The 18,677-nt window shown below is 37.2% G+C and overlaps 2 protein-coding genes across 2 annotated transcripts; one reads left to right on the top strand and one right to left on the bottom strand.

Annotated features, from left to right (window-relative positions):
- Window positions 1-363: 363 nt before the first annotated feature.
- On the top strand, window positions 364-6,894 carry ttc8 (tetratricopeptide repeat domain 8). The gene is made up of 14 exons (XM_028565909.1): window positions 364-579; window positions 1,073-1,193; window positions 1,303-1,366; window positions 1,466-1,625; window positions 1,975-2,064; window positions 2,148-2,192; window positions 3,006-3,091; window positions 3,202-3,289; window positions 3,392-3,502; window positions 3,624-3,763; window positions 4,385-4,559; window positions 4,741-4,863; window positions 5,809-5,892; window positions 6,006-6,894. The coding sequence occupies exons 1-14, from the start codon at window positions 466-468 to the stop codon at window positions 6,120-6,122; spliced, it is 1,518 nt and encodes a 505-aa protein (XP_028421710.1). The 5' UTR covers window positions 364-465; the 3' UTR covers window positions 6,123-6,894.
- Window positions 6,895-6,948: 54 nt separating this feature from the next.
- LOC114547111 (CD209 antigen) lies at window positions 6,949-9,697 on the bottom strand. Its single transcript, XM_028566345.1, has 6 exons — window positions 9,580-9,697; window positions 9,110-9,226; window positions 8,009-8,257; window positions 7,736-7,899; window positions 7,341-7,477; window positions 6,949-7,105 (listed from the first exon to the last, which is right to left on the bottom strand). Exons 1-6 carry the CDS (start codon window positions 9,695-9,697, stop codon window positions 6,949-6,951), a joined length of 942 nt encoding a protein of 313 aa, XP_028422146.1.
- Between the last annotated feature and the right edge of the window lie 8,980 nt (window positions 9,698-18,677).

Genomic DNA, 18,677 nt, shown 5'->3' with positions numbered 1-18,677 from the left:
TTGAATTGTTCTTTATTAACTATGGAAATTATATTGAGTCTGTTAAGCTGTGCACAATACTATTACGTATTTCATGAGTTTTTTAGAGACATCTGAGTAAGATAAACTATGCCTTTTACACTCTATTGGATTCATTTTCAATTACAATCTTTTATCTTTACTTTCATTTTATTTTTCTTGTTTCTTCTTTGATATACAGTGCAAGATTTATTTGATATGTAATACAGCAGTAACATGTAATAATCTAACTAAAACATGATTTATTAAGCACCGATATATAAAAAGAACCATTGCATATTCTCTTTATTTTATTTTTTATTTTATTAGAGGAAACTACGTCAGTAAAGCACCGCCCTCTTCCGCCGTTGCCGAGCGACAGAGAAAGCTTCGGTCTCGCCCATCATCCCAGCTTTGCTAAATATCTTGGTAGCCGATTCTTCCAACCATTTTTCCTTCACAAAAGCAATGGAGGTGACGATGGACCCTTTGTTTTTGGCGTGGAGCTATTTCAGGAGGCGAAAGCTCCAACAATGTTCAGATATTTGCACAAAAATATTACAAGACAACCCGTACGACCAGGTAACGTTACTGTGGTAAAGTTAGCCTAGCGTGCTAGCGATTATCCATTAAGGAAAGCCTGCTTGTTTGCTAAAGCAGCAAAGCGGTAGAACCTGAGTATAATCCTGTTTAGTTGAGTCTTTGTAGAGTATCGTAATTTAATTTAGGTAACGCTGTATTAACTGGCACGTCGTTGACTCAACATTTGCCTTAATTGTTGATGGAAAACGTTACACTGCATTTCATTTTTGTTCTTCCTTGCACCATATTTTCCATTCATTTTTAAATTCCCCCCATTCATTCACATCTGTCCTCAACTTTCTTCTTCTCTCACTAACTCACTGCATGATGTCTCAAGGACTCCTCCTTACCTATCTCAGAGGTAACCTTGTTCCTCTCTGTCTTCCTTTTTTATCATTTTTCTTGTGGATAGGTCAACATAGATCCTGATTGTAACACGTTCACTTTTACATCTGAAGCCATCTTTGTGATTGAATCATTGTGTGCTTCGTAGGCTGCATGGAGCTTGAAAACCCGTGCTCTTACAGAGATGGTATACATAGATGAAATTGAGGTCGACCAGGAGGGGATTGCTGAGATGATGCTGGATGAGAGTTCTATTGCTCAAGTTGCACGTATGTTTAAACTCTTCTCAGTGCCAGTGTCAAGTTAAGAAAATAAATAATTCATACATTTACTTAATGGTTAAATTTGTCTAATTAATAAGACTTGACTTTCTTCCAGGACCCGGAACGTCACTGAGGCTTCCTGGAACAAGTCAGGGCGGAGGTGCCACACCTGCTGTCAGGTGCTGTCTGCCAGACAATGATTGTGTTATTATTTGAAATTTTACCATTGACTTAATTTTCAACTACATAAGATTTGAATTTTCTTTTCTGAATTCAAGGCCTATGACGCAATCCGGGCGTCCTATCACAGGATTTGTGAGACCCAGCACACAGTCAGGGCGCCCTGGAACAATGGAACAGGCCATCAAGACCCCACGCACTGCAAGCACTGCTCGTCCTGTCACTAGCGCTTCTGGCAGATTCATCCGTCTGGGGACAGTAAGTAAATATGCCTGAAATTGTGTCGGTCTGCAGCGACTGAGAAGCTCAGTGTAAAACACAAATATATTTTTTACCACCAGAGCTCTTATATTTGAAACACAGAATCTGCCCAGTCAATATAGGCTAACATAATCAATTTTATCTTTCTCTTTAAAAAACTAATATTTGATTTTGTTTAATTTATCTTTGTTTATAGTCTTTTATAATACAATATTCTTTATATTAATATTGTTAGAGCAATAACTTTTAGTGCACCAGTTTATTTTTAAACGTGTTTTATTTTGCTATATTGACTGAAGAAAGCCTGAAGCATTTAGCATGACATTTTGTTTCACTGTTTTTCAAGGCTTCAATGTTAACCAATCCAGAAGGACCTTTTATAAACTTGTCGAGACTAAACCTGGCCAAGTATTCCCAAAAGCCTAATTTATCCAGGGTAAGACTGAGACTTGCAAAAATGAATCAAGATCATTGCTTTTTTTTCTCTTCATGACAAGTAACCATAATTTCCCTTCACAGACACTGTTCGAGTACATCTTCCATCATGAAAATGATGTAAAAAATGTAAGTGTTCAATAAATCTATGTTAAGGAAAATTCATATTACTTTTTAAGATTGTTGACTATTATTAAAACCTATTTTTATTTTACAAAAAAAAGCAATAAGGATAGCCAATCATTAACCGTATAATGAACCGACAAACTCAATATTTTGCAAATTTAAAGCAATAAAACTTTCAGAACTTGTCAGTCTGAATACTGCGGTCTTTATGTTTAAAGTCTATATGAAAATTTTGCCTGAAAACAGATTATGTTTGTTTGAAAATCGGGAACAGAAATATAACCTAAGAGGAGAGAATATGTTTAAAAAACAAATGGTTAGAACAAATTTTAAAATGAATACAATTTTGGTAAAAGGGGTCGACTTGTGGAATGGTCTCACCGATGATCTTAAGAGGAGCAATTCCATTCATTATTTCAAAAAACAGTTTAAAACATCAATTTTTGTTAAATATATGGTGACCTAAGACAAATTGTTTGTGATTAAATGCATATGTCTGTAGGTATGTATGTATGTATGTATGTATATGTGTACGTATATGAGTATATATATATAGTATGTATACATGTATGTGTGTATGAATACACATGTTTATGCATGTATATTGTTTATGTTTAAATTCTGATGGGTAGATGTTGTTTTGTAAAACAGGGTAGGCGTAATAAGCCATGGCTTCAGCCTACACCTTTTCGGTTACCACCCTTGTTTTTAATGAATTTGCTGTACATATATTACGTTCTATGTTCAGTAACCGAATAAACTTTCATTCATTCATTCATTCATTAATGCAACACAAACTTTATATTTCTTGTCCAGGCTTTAGATTTGGCTGCTCAAGCTACAGAACATGCTCAGTTCAAAGACTGGTGGTGGAAAGTTCAGCTGGGAAAATGCTACTACAGGTAACTCACAGACATCCAAATTGTTGGAGCTCAACATTTCTGACATTTAACTAAGTTGCTTTTTTTTATAATCTATGTAATGATTAATGTACAGTATCTGACCTTTGCAGACTTGGTTTATATCGAGAAGCAGAAAAACAGTTTAGATCAGCTCTCAACCACCAAGAGGTGGTAGATACATATCTCTACCTTGCAAAGGTTGGGACACATTACCAATTTGTTGGAACAATGAAAAATACTCTTTCCTTAAGCCAAATGTTTGATAATTAATGAAAAACCTTGTGTGGGTTTTCCCTTTAGGTGTATCTGCGCCTGGATCAACCAATAACAGCGCTTAACCTTTTCAAGCAAGGCCTGGACCACTTTCCTGGTGAGGTTACTCTTCAAACAGGAATTGCTCGCATACATGAGGTAAAGTACAGTATGTCACCATGGTTCTTACTATAGAGTCCACTTAGTTCTCTTTCCAGATACAACTGCCAAAATGAAATAGGAAACCATATGTTCTCTTTATACTGTGATATTGTCCCAGGAGATGAACAACATCTCATCGGCCACGGAGTATTACAAAGATGTCCTGAAGCAGGACAACACTCACGTCGAGGCTATTGCTTGTATAGGCAGCAATCACTTCTACACTGATCAGCCTGAGATCGCCCTGCGCTTCTACAGGTCAAATAAACATGCATGCTTACTTTATGCAATGTATTGTTACAGTCAGGGCTTTAAATTAACTAGCCAACAAGGCTAGTAGGTTTTAAAAGTTACCAGCCAATCAGATTTTCCACTAGCCCCATGTTTTTTTTCTAACTAACTTTTATTTTTAGGTCCTCTGGTTTGTTTCGCGCCATTCCGTTCGCCTTCTCTGTTTCAGCGTGGCTCGTAATCGATACCTCACTCTCTAGACACATAGCCAACGGTTGCATGACATGTCGCAACATAGTGTCCATGGGAAATGTATGTACTAATTCTAGTACTACAAACAGTGTGGCCGGATAAAGATTACGTTCCAAGCCAAACATACACAAATCCGCCCAAATTTATTGTCGGAAAGGAGAGAGAGATCTGGCACTGACTTGTCATTTCTGCAGCGTGCCGATTCAAACAAACGCAGTGTTATTTGCTTCTTCATCAACGCCCAAATTGGCTAGAAATTTTACAATGTTACTCGCCAAAGTTAATTATTACCTGCATTTGGCGGGTTGGCTGGTGTCAATTTAAAGCCCTGGTTACAGTATATGCAATGAGAAATGATATCCCATCTGTGATTCAATAAGTTTATCCCATTGCTAGACGGCTACTCCAGATGGGGGTGTATAACTGCCAGCTGTACAACAACCTGGGCTTGTGCTGCTTCTACGCCCAGCAGTACGACATGACTCTGTCCTCATTTGAGAGGGCTCTGGCCCTGGTGGCCAATGATGAGGAACAGGCTGATGTGTGGTACAACCTAGGACATGTGACTGTGGTGAGTTAACAATCCCCGAACATATCCCAGAATGTCTGATGATTTAATAATATGTTACCCCCTCTTTATACGGTTTAAAGTTTGAATAAAATGTCTTTTTGCAAATAGAACTCAAGCTTAGATCAAATACTGTAGATACAAATAGAAGTTGGTACAAAGTGCATGGGTTCTATGTTTACAGGGCATAGGGGACTTGACACTGGCCCACCAGTGTTTTAAATTGGCTTTGGCTTTTAATAATGACCATGCTGAGGCCTACAACAACCTTGCTGTGCTGGAGCTGCGCAAAGGTCGTATCGAACAGGTGAAGATATATCTTTAAATCACGTAGCTTTTATTCCACTGTTCATATATGATATATGAGATCATATTGGTGTTCTTTTAGACCCTCTAATATTAAGTAACACAGACCATTATTTAAAGTAGCATTACACTGTCACTTAGTTGTTAAATTAAAATGTAGCCTGTATGAAGACTATTTCTTAAATACACCACAGTGTTGATTAGTATTCATTTGAAGGTTACACTTGCACACTATAAATCCAACAAGCTATAAGCCACCAATTAGACCAGTCAAGAGCTGGGCAATAAATCAATTTAGCATTAATATAATGATATGAGACAAGATTATGAGATATATTGCATGAGACTGTAGTTATCCTACAGCCGCACAAACTGTGTGCTGCTGCCATGCTAACAGAAGCTGAAAAAAAGGGCAGGAATAACAAATAAGGTGTCTTTTAGGATAACGATGGAGTTGGAAAAGAGAGCTATGAGCAGAACTAATATTGTGTAGGGATGTTTGGATGTCAAACCACACTTAAAGTACCTATTGCTTAGTTTTTAAGTTGTTTTAAAAGTTTGAGTGCAACACTGCATTAAACCATGAAGGCTGTTGATGTACATTTTCCAAAGAAATCACTAACAGTTATGGTCTTCAAGCTTAACTTAAACTGCTAAAAACTGAGCTAACAAGATGGCAGAATTATATCTTTGCTGTCTGATTTTGGAGATGCCCCTGCCCATTCGTCAGATGCAACCCTACTATAAATGAAAAAAAATGCAGGCTGTAACAGATATCTGCTGTCTGTCAAATGATGTAAAATGTGCCATCTGGCATAGATGTGGTGGAGGCGAGCTCTGGCAGTGAAAACTTTTATTTCAGATTTCCATATCCTACTCAGATTATGATAATAACTCAAAAATTATAATGTCAACAATATTAATGGTTGTCTTATCTTTGCGCTAGTCAAAAGCCTTCCTGCAGACTGCTGCATCACTGGCCCCTCACATGTATGAGCCACACTTCAATCTCTCCATTCTTTCTGAAAAGGTAATTTATTATTATTTAATTCATTTGAACATCTAAACAATGCAGTAGCTAAAGAGACAAAGTATAATCTCCACATTACAGTCAGCCAGAGGGATGTTTTTGTCTGCTTCCAGATTGGAGACCTTCAAAGCAGCTTCACTGCCGCCCAAAAGTCTGAGGACTCCTTTCCGGAGCATGTCGACACTCAGCAGCTTCTTAAGCAACTTCAGCAGCACTTTGCAGTGCTGTGAGCATCCGAGCAGCATGCTTAGGAAGCGAGGTGTGGTTTGAATAATCTAGATGTCAAAGACAAGAGATATTTCGCTGTTGTGGTAGCTATCCGGCTTCAGAACAAACAGGGTATTAGCAGATTAGTTGGCAGATTAGTCAGACATGGAAATCTACAAATGGGCATTAGTTTTGGGTTTGTATCGTGTTGGAAACATTCTGCGCACCAGCGTTGAATTTGGATGTTACTGGCTTTGTTATGGCATGTCTGTTCATTTGTACTTTTCTGGCCATTCTTCTTTAATCCCTCTGATCCACAAGCTTTGCGTTTTTATTTACACACTCTCTGGTCACTGGTAGTTCTTTTTTTTCCACACGAAAAGGCCAACAAGACAGACGTTTAATATTTAGCTCCAGTGGTTAGGTTAACACTTACTGGTTTTGTAATAATAAATGTCTGTGAGATTTGCAAGCTTAACTTAACAACTCCATGCTAACTGACGCTCTCAATGCTGCTTTGGCACGCAACATATGACTTGTAGGAATGTACAGTTTATGTGACTGTATGTGTTTTCTTGATAAATTGGTTACCAAGTGTACAGATCTATATAGTAGTAATTCATTTGTACATGGTAAAGCTAATATTAGTATTTATTACAGTAAAATGGTTAACTTGTATTTAAAGTTAATTTCATAAATCAGATGTATTTTTCATATTATGACCTTCCTTGCCATTGACAATATTGACATGACAATAAAAAGATTCAGAAGATGTGTAAAAGTCTCCAAAGCTGAGTTAATTCTTCATTCAAACAATTCATTGAAAAATAAATCTGATTAAAATTACATTTAGCTTTCAGAAGAAGACCGTGGTGCCATTTGGCAAATCCATTTCAGTTCATAATTGCATGGAGCATCATTCCAGGACATAAAAGGGTTGCTTCTGGGATATGCAGCTGCACAGTCCTCATTGCCCTGGTTGTTGGGCTCTCCATCATTCCAGAACCTGAAACAGATGATTGGTTGTTGAGCCCTAATAACCGCTCTGCCACTGGGTGTATCAACTAATTATTAGTTACTCTAAAATCAGACTCTGATTTTGAATTTGTATTACAAATGGAGGAGCGCCACAGCTGTCAGTATGTGAATGTGCTATCACAACAATTCCTTAAATCACAATATGTGACTCCAATGAGTTATCTGTTTTTTTAGTATGTACTGTACACATATGAAACTGTTACCCCTCATTCAGTGTTCTTCCATCCACCCATTTCCAAATCCCTTCTTGCTCCACATCTCTCAGTCCAATCCAGAAGCCACTGATGCTTATTTCTCTCGCACGGTCTTGATAGTTATTTATCAAGTTACTTATCGCCAGCTGCCAACATCGGAAATGTACACACACACACACACACACACACACACACACACACACACACACACACACACACACACACACACACACACACACACACACACACACACACACACACACACAAACACATGTTAAGTACATTCATTTATCTTATTTGGTTCCATGTACCACCAAGCTCTTTTACTGCTCAGAAACAAAATGTAAAGTGTTATAAAAAGGAATTACAAAAATGGAACGTGTTGACTAAATGTTGAGTCTTACGTGTGTCTCTCTGCTGTCTATCACTGCCAAGTCACTTTCTCGTTTTGTGCAGAACTGTCTGGCTTCCTGCCATGATCTGCGTGACATATTATCAAGGAAAGCGAAGTAGTAACACAAGGAGTTCATGAAAGTCCATCCTGGTAGACAGTGTCTGCAGCCCTCCTCTGTTGCCAAAGAAAATGGAAATGTGTTGTTGGTTGGGGTGGTTTTGTCAAAATAATTATGTAATTATACCTTGATAACACAATCAGTCAAAAAAAAAGAAGCTCTCACTAATCATTGGGATGTGGGACTTCAGCGCTGCAATTTCCAGTTGAATTTTGTCACTCAGCTTTTCATAGGATTTGTGTCTTTTATTCTCGTGTTCAATCTCCCACTTGGTAAATTGCTGCTGACTGATCTCGCTTGCCAACTGTTTCTTGGCTTCGTCCCTGCTTTGGACTGCATCGTTGTAAGTAGCCTGCAGTTTGGCCACCTCATTGCTGATGTCCGTTATGTGCTGCCCATCAGTAAGTTTGCTATCTGTAAGTGGTCAAAGACATAGTGTTACTCAAATTATGTTGTCTCAGTTTAAGTATTTTTTTTAAAGCACAACACTTTTTACAGTTCATGTACAATTACCTACAGTATAAATAAAACAACCAAACATGAGCACAGGAGTAGGAGCAGAAAACAAATTAATGAAAAACATTTATATATTATCCTTATTGATGATCAGGCATCTTTAACATTTTCACAAATACATTTCTCAGTTTTTACACTTCATTCTTACTCTCTCATTCTTGCTGTTATTTAAAGAGCTGAAGGTGGAGGCCCTTGTTAATGTGAGTACTGACAGCAAACCTGATATAGATTTTTTTAAGGTCACCTTTTTTGAGGTGACCAAAATATGTTTTTGCTGCTGCCCCTGTCTTGAGCAGTATTGCTTAGCTTTCATGCTGGGACTCCTGCCTGCTTCTCCAAACTGGGGGCGTGCCAACCACCATCTACTGTACATAATACACTATAAGTATAGATAAGTACCTCATACAACCCCACTTCAAACAATCTGAACTTCCCTTTTATACTTTAACTTGTAATATTTTAAATGCAAGACCTTTAATTGTATTTAGAATTAGAATCACCTTTATTATTATTTTCATAATTTTCATTGCTCTCATCTATTTACATAACAGCTAGGAACAAGGACATTAAAACTGGACAAATAAAGATAAGGAGTATTTTTACACTGTATTTTTACTTAAGTAAAGTATCCAAATACTTCTTCCACCACCACAAATGAATTGTGAATGAGATGTCACCACATGGCTACCTAACACTTCGATATCTTCACAATATATTGTAAATCTAGGAGAGGGGTGAACAGTGACTTACAATAGACTCCCAGGCCAATGTCAACTGCTAGTAGAATGACAGCAAGCACTGCTAGGCTTACTGTAAGCAGTTTGTAATGATTCCCAATGGATTCAGGTCTCACCATGGACATGGACACTACACAGAGAAGAGGTGGATCAATATCAGAGGCATGAACTGTGTCACACTATCAGTTCAATATTGTCAAAATAATGTGCAGACAGTTAAGAAAGGTTAAGTTAAGGAAAAACCTTAGAGAGACACTTTTCTTTTCTTTTTTCTTTTCTTTTGATTTGTCCTGCAACATTCTAAAGATGGTATCGATAATAATCAGTGGTTGAGCTATACAGTGATTTAACAACATGCACTTTTAGCAAAACAAAGATACATGTTAAAAATAGCATAGACATTTGTACAATGTCTCCAGCCCTATTTTAGAATCTGGTACCAGTATGAAGAAAATATTTTTTTTCACTTCTCATTTACTATACCTTGTTGCTTCTCTTGGTTTGAGTAGAGAGTGTGCTCATCTTCACTGAAGTCCTCTTGATAAATCAGTTCCTTATATGAACTATCATAAATGCCAACTGAACTTTCTCCGTCCTCCATTTTGACTGTTGAAATGAGAGCATTCTAACCTGATTGTCTGGGAGAGATTATTTGTTAGGACATTGCCCTGTGTGTGTGTGTGTGTGTGTGTGTTTGCATTGCAAACAGAAAATCAAGTTCATTTGTTAAATATTTACATGGGGTGCTGGTAATTTGAAGAGCATTGTCATTTTATTTCATTTAATTTACATGGCAAGCTTTTTCTTTTATATAAGACTGGACATATGATGCTATATCAGATCTGTTTTTATGTTATGGTTATGGACTTACAAGGGAATCAAAAAGTTATGAGCGGATGTGCGTAGAAACCAGTGTTGTAGAGATTTTGGCAACTATACACAGATGTCTGTAGTCTGTAGATGTCTGTCTGAAGTGTAAACCCTAAAAATGAACACATACAACATGGATACTAATGTATGGAGCTGCAGTTTGTTTATTTGAAAGATTTTGCATTGACAAAAATGATTTGTCCTGTTATTGTGATTTCCACTTGAGAGGTTTCATGCTTAGATTGGATCCATCTCACATATCCAGTTCAATAGAAGGGCAAAGCAGTTTGCATTATACCATAGCCTCTCACTGTAAAAGTTATTAAGAGCAGCACAGTTCCCACTCAGAGGTCCATCATGGGCAGTCTGTCCAGGTCTCCAGTATCTTGAAGACATCATTCAGAGAAGAATTAAGTTCCACTACATGTGTTAGTCATGATTATATTGTCACAAAACTATAGCAATCAATAGTACAGTAAGCGTTAACAGTCCATGAGATGCTTACATTGTTTCAACCTCAGTCACATTGTTAACCCAGACCCATGTTCCCGCTGTCCCTACATTAGTGAGGCCGATCCAAAATCCGTTCTGCCACCACAAACCAATGCTTCTCAGCTTTGGAAAGTTGTCACTTATGAGTTGCTGTAAGAAAGCAGACACAGGAGTTGATATTGCACATCAGGTTTTTAGTCATATATATGTACTGTATGATCAAATAGACTTTGAAGGCTAGGAACCCCCCCACCACCACCATTTAGCTTATTACACTGATCAATGGGGTGGACATGAACCAAACATTTTTTCCCATATACTATACTAAACAGAGACATGAAAAATGAACTTTATGGGACTCAGAAAATTATACACAGGACCTAAAATTCCAATGAAACTAGAACAATTTTTTTATTTTAGAGATGGAAACCCACCTGCTCCTCCAAGTTATTGATCACAAGTAGGTCGCCTCCTTGACTAATACAGTTTGCTCTGCTATCGTGCCAATTCTTTTTGGAGTCGGATGCATGGTGAGAAAAGTAATAGCAGGATGATTTAAGAAGACTCCATCCTTGTAGACATCTACCACATGATTCCTCTGTTGCAACAGGAGATTGGGAAAAATTATGATAGGCTGTTTTGTTTCTCTATATAATTCGTAAACCTGTACAATGTACAGTATGTGGATAAATTGTACAGGTTTACATCCTGTATTCTATTTGGGGGGAAGTTAGTATGGACTGTTTGTCACCAAAGACAGGTTGGAAGTCTGTCTTACCTATGGTAGTTTTGTTAGACTGCAGATCTGTCCTCTCTGTCTGTAGGGTCTCAATCTGTCTCTGAAGGTGGTCAGCGAGGGTCTTAGTCTGCGTCACTTGCAGCTTTAGTTGCCGATGGCTGCCACGCTCTTTCGCTAATTGTGCCTGGGCCTCCAATTTAGCTCTGATGATATCACTGTGGTTGCGGAGATAGTTCATCTCAATGATGAGGGGTGTAGCAGCTAAATGAGGATCCAGAAGGTAATCGGCTTTGGCACCTGAGGAATAAAAACTTGTTGTAATAAAGAGAAAGAGGAACTGTGGCAAAATTGGTGTGTGAAGTCAAGATTGTTTTCTTGCCGTGCTAGCAACACTATGAGGTAATGTCTGTCAGTTGGTCCACTGTTGGTCCATTTTTTTCTCTATTTTGTGACTGTATTGCATTGCAATAGGGCTGAATCCAATCACATGAATCTATTCGCTGCTTAAAAGTGTGTCTAGATGCAATAAATCATTCATTGCACATCGAGACACACATCAAATCTGTCTCAGTGAAAAGTAAAATGGCTACTGGATCTAGTACATAAGTGTACAGCATTTTAACTGACACAAGGTGTTCATACTTTAGAAAAAATAAATTTAGAATGCAATTAATTCCTGCGATTGTGAATACAAGAAGAGGACAGAAAATCAGCTGTTTTCTGTGAACTCTCCTACTTACAGTAAATCCCAATGACAACAGCAGCTATCAGCAAAACTGCATTCAGCAGACCCAGAGTAACCAGTCGGTGGAGTGGAAATGCAGATCCACCTCTCTCTGTAAACAGACCTTGATGAAGCTTTAAGTTAGACACTCCTAATAAAATTAAGAGCATTGCCATGGACTGTTTTAACTTCTAATGGATTACAGAGAAATTGATGAATATGATTTTACAGGTAAAATCATTAGAATATATTATGAATTATATTTAACAGTGTTTTACATACATTTCAAAGTCACTGAATGAACTAAAGTTACATGTAGTCTGTGTGAAAAAGAAAAGAAGTAGGACATTGCCTAGAAACAGCAGAATATTTTATTTTAAAGTTGTACCTTGTCCAAATGTTTGATGGTGAGAGCCTGAATGCCAATTTGTGTTGAAATCTCGAGAAATGTTTTGTTCAAATGACATTTCCTCCCTTTGTTCTGACTGTGAGTTCTCCATTATACTGGTGCAAGTAGTGCCTATTGACCTGTTTGTCTTCTGCTTATACCAGTGATAAGGCGCATGTCTGTTTGGACCCTGGTCTGGATGCTAATTCCTTGTATGTGAGGATTATAGTTGGTAAAATATTAGTCATAAGGAAGCTTGTGTAGCTTAACCTCTGATTTAAACATTTATTTAAATATTTAATTCAGTCCAAAAAATAATGCTATTATCACATTCACTGATAAACCTTATAATTATGGTATTCTTTCTCATATTAAAAAGATGCTAAGTCATAAATAGGAAATACAGAATTCAAACAGATAATAAATTCTTTCCTTCTGTGATTGCAAATACTTCCCTATTATTCTGTATTTCTTTGCTGAAGTTTTACTGCGTTGTACAACTGTTAACCAGAGTGAACTAAGTCAATACACTTTATTAACTCCCATATTGACAAAAGCAGAGCATAAATCTAGCTTCACTTCTTCCGTTTGTATCCTTCACAATAAAAGCCCAACTTAAATTCACTTCACATTTCACTAAGAGGAAACGTAATAAAATAGCTAATGACATTTCTTTTTGCAGAACTAGACAGCAAACAAAAGCCAGACACTATATCGTATTAGGCTGCTGTGAGCACTTCCAAGCAGACTGCAGAAGATAACGTTATCTCGGAGGCTGACCGGGCAGGGCAGCTGCCTCAGTCTCACTCAGACTCACCCTGGGTCAGCTGTCTGTACGGGTCTGTACCATGTATGTGAGTGATTCCTGTTACACAAGTTTTCTTGTGAATCTTGCACGAAAGCATCATGATGCTGGCACTTCAAACCTTCATTTTGGGGAAGGTGTGTTTCTGTTTATGGCTCATCTTTGGCTTACAAAATGTTTGCTGGCTGTACCATGGTCAACCAATGTGAGTTTCCCAACTGGCTCTTTCCACACCTTCATAAAACTGTGATTGGAAGATAACAGGTCTCAGCCATGGACCCAGCTACCTCAGAGGTTTCAAGGTGGCCTTGGAGGAGTTTTTGGGGACAGCCTGTTCTAAGCTGTGGCATTTAGAAAAACATGACTGACCTAACTGTACCATAAGGTTTATTCCTTAGCAGTGTTCTTATATCCTCAGTTTGTATGGTTAGTATTAATCAGCACTTTCAGCAACCTTGCGGCAGGCTTGTTTGGACACATACATACACACACACACACACACACACACACACACACACACACACGCACGCACGCACGCACGCACGCACACACACACACACACACACACACACACACACACACACACACACTTTTAATTATAAAATGATTGTACAGGAGGTTTCTTTTTAATATAGTTACACAAATGATAAAAGTTAATTCACAGCAATCAAATCCATTTTGCTAATTCATCCTTGTAAAGTGTGACATTGGCTGTATGGGTGGTAGTTGTGTTGTATCCCCAGGTGGGTTTTGGTGGGCTTGTTTTGTTTTCACTGTTTTGTAATAAATTCTATTTCATAATCAGTTTCATCAGCCGGTGCCATGCTAATAATATACTTTTTTATTACAGTCTGCCCTGTTGGCTGGCCAGTTTTCTTAAGGGATTGGATCCTGATTTAGCATGGTAGTAGCACGATGTGCTTAATAAAAAACATTCTGTTAGACATCGTCCACAACTTTCCACTGTTAACACAAGAAAATTAGTTAAAGTCATAACAAGGTGAACAGGTTTGATGGCTCCTGAGCTCTTTCTCTGATGCGTTTTGGGCCTCTTCTAAAGCTTTATTGGCTTCACTTCTAATTACCTGAAGTTGCTTTACCTTTATAAGCGTTTGTGCTATTTTTTGGTGTGGAGCGAATTCCTCACTGGCTTTTCAACCTGTGATTAGCAGAAATAAGGAGGTCACTATTTGTCTAATAAGGGATATTCAGAAAATGTAAACAGGTGTAGGTGTAGAATGGGTAAATATAGTTAATTATCTTAGCTTGGTTCTCCTCTCTCATATGTGAAATTGTCTCCTGAAAGTCTTTAATGTTTTAGGTGCTGTAGTTACCTGCTATTAGCTAAAGCCATTACTCGTTTAAAACCAGTATGTTCAGATTGGAAAACCCCATTAAAAGATTTTATGACAAGGTAACTTAATGGACTTTACACTTAAGACAAATGGAACAATAAACAGATTCACAAAGTTTTCTTTGGTGGTTGTGGCACCCACGTAGGGAAAATATTTAAACAAATGGGTGCATGTTATGTACTGTACATCTGGAAGTCTGAAATGTAACCAATGTTATCAAGTATAGACGGCATATATTTCTTATTTATTCCCCATGCTGTCCACACATCTAAGTGTTGCTTTGAAAGAGAGATTATTCATGTATTGTTCAAGCTCTATATAAGAGAAATATGTTTTCACTATAACATCTGTAAAATTTGTGTAACTGCTCCCAAGAAGTACTCACAAAAATGTAATTTATGAACTAAACCTTTATTTATTGAGGAACTAAAGCTCTTTTTTTACACATCTTATATGTCAACTTTACATCAGAATAAGACCAATGTGTGTGAGTGAGGCTGTTTGTAGACACATACTGACATGCTTATGTTTAGCAGGAATAACGAATGCAAAACCAAATGCAAAGTGTAACTGAGTAAGGCTGAATGTCATTAGTTTAGCAGGTATTGGACAAATACAAATTTAGAAAATAATCATTAATTAAGAATAAAAACATCTGTTGTATGAATCAAGAAATAATGAAAAACATCAATGCTTTGGCCAAAAGCATCATTACTAAAACATGTACAACTGTAAGGTCTCATTATTAAAACTATCCAGGAATACCAGGATCTGTGGAGCATTTTTTAAAGACGGCTGTCCAGTACTCTTAGAACATGTAGCTAAAGTTTTGTTAAGGAATGGTTTGGAATACATTTGAGAATACATTAATTTTCTTTCTTGCAGAGAGTTAGATGAGTTAATTGAAACCACTCCCATATCTGTTTTTTGAATATGAAACTGCATTTAAGTACCACTGTTGTTAATATATTCCATGTATTTACTCAAGACCAAATAAACTTGCATACAATATATCCGGATATGGAAAATAACTGGGTCTTCTTTTCTCATAAGATGGCAGCTTGTTTGACCATATGGAGTCGACTTCTTTGAGGAGCCTAAAGCTCAGCCTGGATACAGACCACCATGCTTTCCACAGTTGGGTTCCATTTCACATAACCATTCTCTGTTTACCTGGCAGTTACCATCAAACCATGTTACCCTTGGGCTAATGTTCATAAGTGCTCCACAGTCCTCACCCGAAGGCCCCCAGTTGTTGGGCTCCCCTTGTATCCAGTACCTAAAGCAAGGCCCAAGTAATACTTAATAATAATCATAACAATAATCTTTATATCTTTATTTATGTATTCTCTTTGTTTGCATAAATTATTGGTAATTATCAGATGAAACGATTTGAATCAGTCAACATTGACACTGCAGGCAAGAATATGTCACCAATTTAGAATTAGATTTGTCCATTTTTAATTAAGTGAATTTAATCACATAGAGAATCTCTTTCAAATTATACTAATTAAATGTACAGGAACTAGTAGTTTAATGGATACCTTATTGTTCATAACTATTCAGGGAATTATTCACAAGGTTTATGATTATTCTTGGTTATGAAATTATTATTATTACAATAACCCGATAGTAACGGAATAGTTTGAAATTTTGGGAATTAAGCTAATACGCTTTTTTGCTGAGAGTTAATAAGACGATCAATACCACAACATTTCAAGAATAACATTTCAGGAAATAAAAGCATGAACAAGCATCTCCATCTCTTTTTTAGAAACCATAGATCTAATCTTAGCAATGTTCCTGAGATGGAAAAAAACAGGCACGAACCACAGATTTCACATGGCTGTTAAAACACAGATTTGTCAAAAATGACACCCAGATTTCGCACAACATTACAGTCAGAGAGTGATAGAGCCCCAATGGCCTGCCTAATCTTACTTGATGTTGTCAGGGGCAAAAATCATCACCTCAGTTTTTAATCTTTCCAAGAGGAAGCATTTACAGACTGAATAGCAGGGGGCCAAGCACAGAACCTTGGGGCACACCACAAGACAGAGAAGCAGAGTCTGACAAATAACTGTGTGTTTGAAAGCTCTGGACCTTGACTAAATGTGTATAGAAAAAATGTAAATTATTGTTTAAAAAAAAACTTAAACCAGTTGTGTTTTCACATGGACATCCTAATGTGCATACTCAAATGTTCACTCAAATCATTTTGTAAAGTCTGACACTGTGGGCCTCAACCCAGCTGAAGGAACTGTTCATCTTATTTCCTACATTTTGGTTTAGCTTCTATAGTTTAAGACTGTGATGCTCAGAAATTGCTTCTTTATAGTACTTCAATTACCTTAATTGCCTCCATGTTTCCACAGTAACTGCAACAATGACTGTGTTTGGTAAGAAGGCCAAATTAATGTGTCAAACTACAATAAATTGTCTTCTAAACACTGCCATGAGGTGCATCTCAGTTTGTAAAATAGGCCTTTTGTGTACATTACAACAGCAAGAGTAACTTTACCTATTCTTTTGTCTCGTTTTCCACCTACATCATACTGGACTTACCTGCTCCTCCAGGTTATCAATCACAGCCAGATCGGCCCCACGCCTGATACAATCCGCCCTGCTGTCTTGCCAGTTCTTCAAGGAATTGGATGCTGATAAAGAATGGAAGTAGCACGATGTGTTTAATAACACCCATCCTGACTGGCATCGTCCACAACTTTCCCCTGTTAAAAGAAGAAAAGCAGTTAAAGTCACAATTAGAAGAAAAGGTTTGATTCCAAAATGCAAAAAAAATTTATGCAATAGCCTCTCACGAATATCCAACGTATCGGACTGCAGCGTTGCTCACTCAAATTGTAGGGTCTCAACCTGCCTCTGAATGCCGTCGTTGAGGGTCTTGTTCTGCTCTAACTGCAGTTTAAGTTGCTGATGGCTCCTGAGCTCTTTCTCTAATGCTTGTTGGGCCTCTTTTTGAGCTTTAATTGCTTCAGTCTGCATTATGTGAAGTTGCTTCACCTCTATGATGAGCGCATGGGAAGTTATTTGGTGTGGAGCATTGTACTCACAGTTAATCCCAATAACAATAGCAGTTAACATCAGAATAGTGTTTAGCAGTCCTAAACACATGATAACCAATGGTTACAGTGGACAACTTCTGGACCCAACTCTGACTCTGCATATAGATCCTGAACAAACAGACAATTTGATGTTAGGTTGAAGTGAATGACAGATAATAATGCAATAGGCCTATGCTTTCTAAAAGCATTATGAGGACAGTTCAAATAATACAAGCTTACCTTTGCTTCCTATGTTATGTTGCAAAGATTTTCCATCTTCGCTGTTGTATCTATTTAAAATCATGTCTGGATATCCGTCTGGTCTTCAGGTTTTTACTCAGAAATCCCCTTAGCATGTCACTTTTACAGTTTTTTACAATCACTTTGCTACTAATTTCAGAACCTTGACGTCATTTTTCAAAACTCTAGACACAAAACTCACAACCAATGATCAAAATGCACATTTTTCAAATTTTTCAAAACTTTTTTCAATTGCTTGGATACAATGCACATAAACCAAATATAATTTGTTCATTTAACAAAGATCACCTGTTCAATATGACACAACTTAACATCAAAGTACTACTATTTCAAAAAGCAATTCACACATTACATTTTAGATAATTGTCTATTCATTCCATTACAATCATCTAACTATTAATCGATACAACTACTCAAAATGATAAGTAACTGTTGCATTACTCTTAATGCATAATTGTATGGAAACAGACAAACAATATTACATGTTTAGATTGTGAAAGTTTCAAGATAACGACATTCACATGTCACCAATTAGTGTGGATCATGAACCAATTAGACTACATCATCTATGGATGTAATGTTTCATCATCATTCTTTACTGTAATGTACTACTGTTTATCAGACACTGTTTCTATAGTACCATGTACCAACTTTTCAGACTCTTTACAGTATTTACAGTACTGCACTGTATGGATTCAGGCCCTTGGAATTGCTTGTCCAATTCTGCCAACTTGATACTGATGATTGAGATATATAATTTACAGTCATGTGAAAAAATTAGGACACCCATGCTAAAGTTGACTGAAAAGAAGAATAAAAAAAACATCTATTGCAAATTGATCTTAATGCCTTAATTAAAAAAATGAGGGAAAATCCAATCTTTAA

The sequence above is a fragment of the Perca flavescens genome, chromosome 20 (assembly GCF_004354835.1).
Source record: "Perca flavescens isolate YP-PL-M2 chromosome 20, PFLA_1.0, whole genome shotgun sequence".
Lineage (NCBI taxonomy): Eukaryota > Metazoa > Chordata > Actinopteri > Perciformes > Percidae > Perca > Perca flavescens.
Note: the sequence above shows the minus strand (reverse complement) of the source record. Positions and strands in the feature narration are given on the sequence as shown.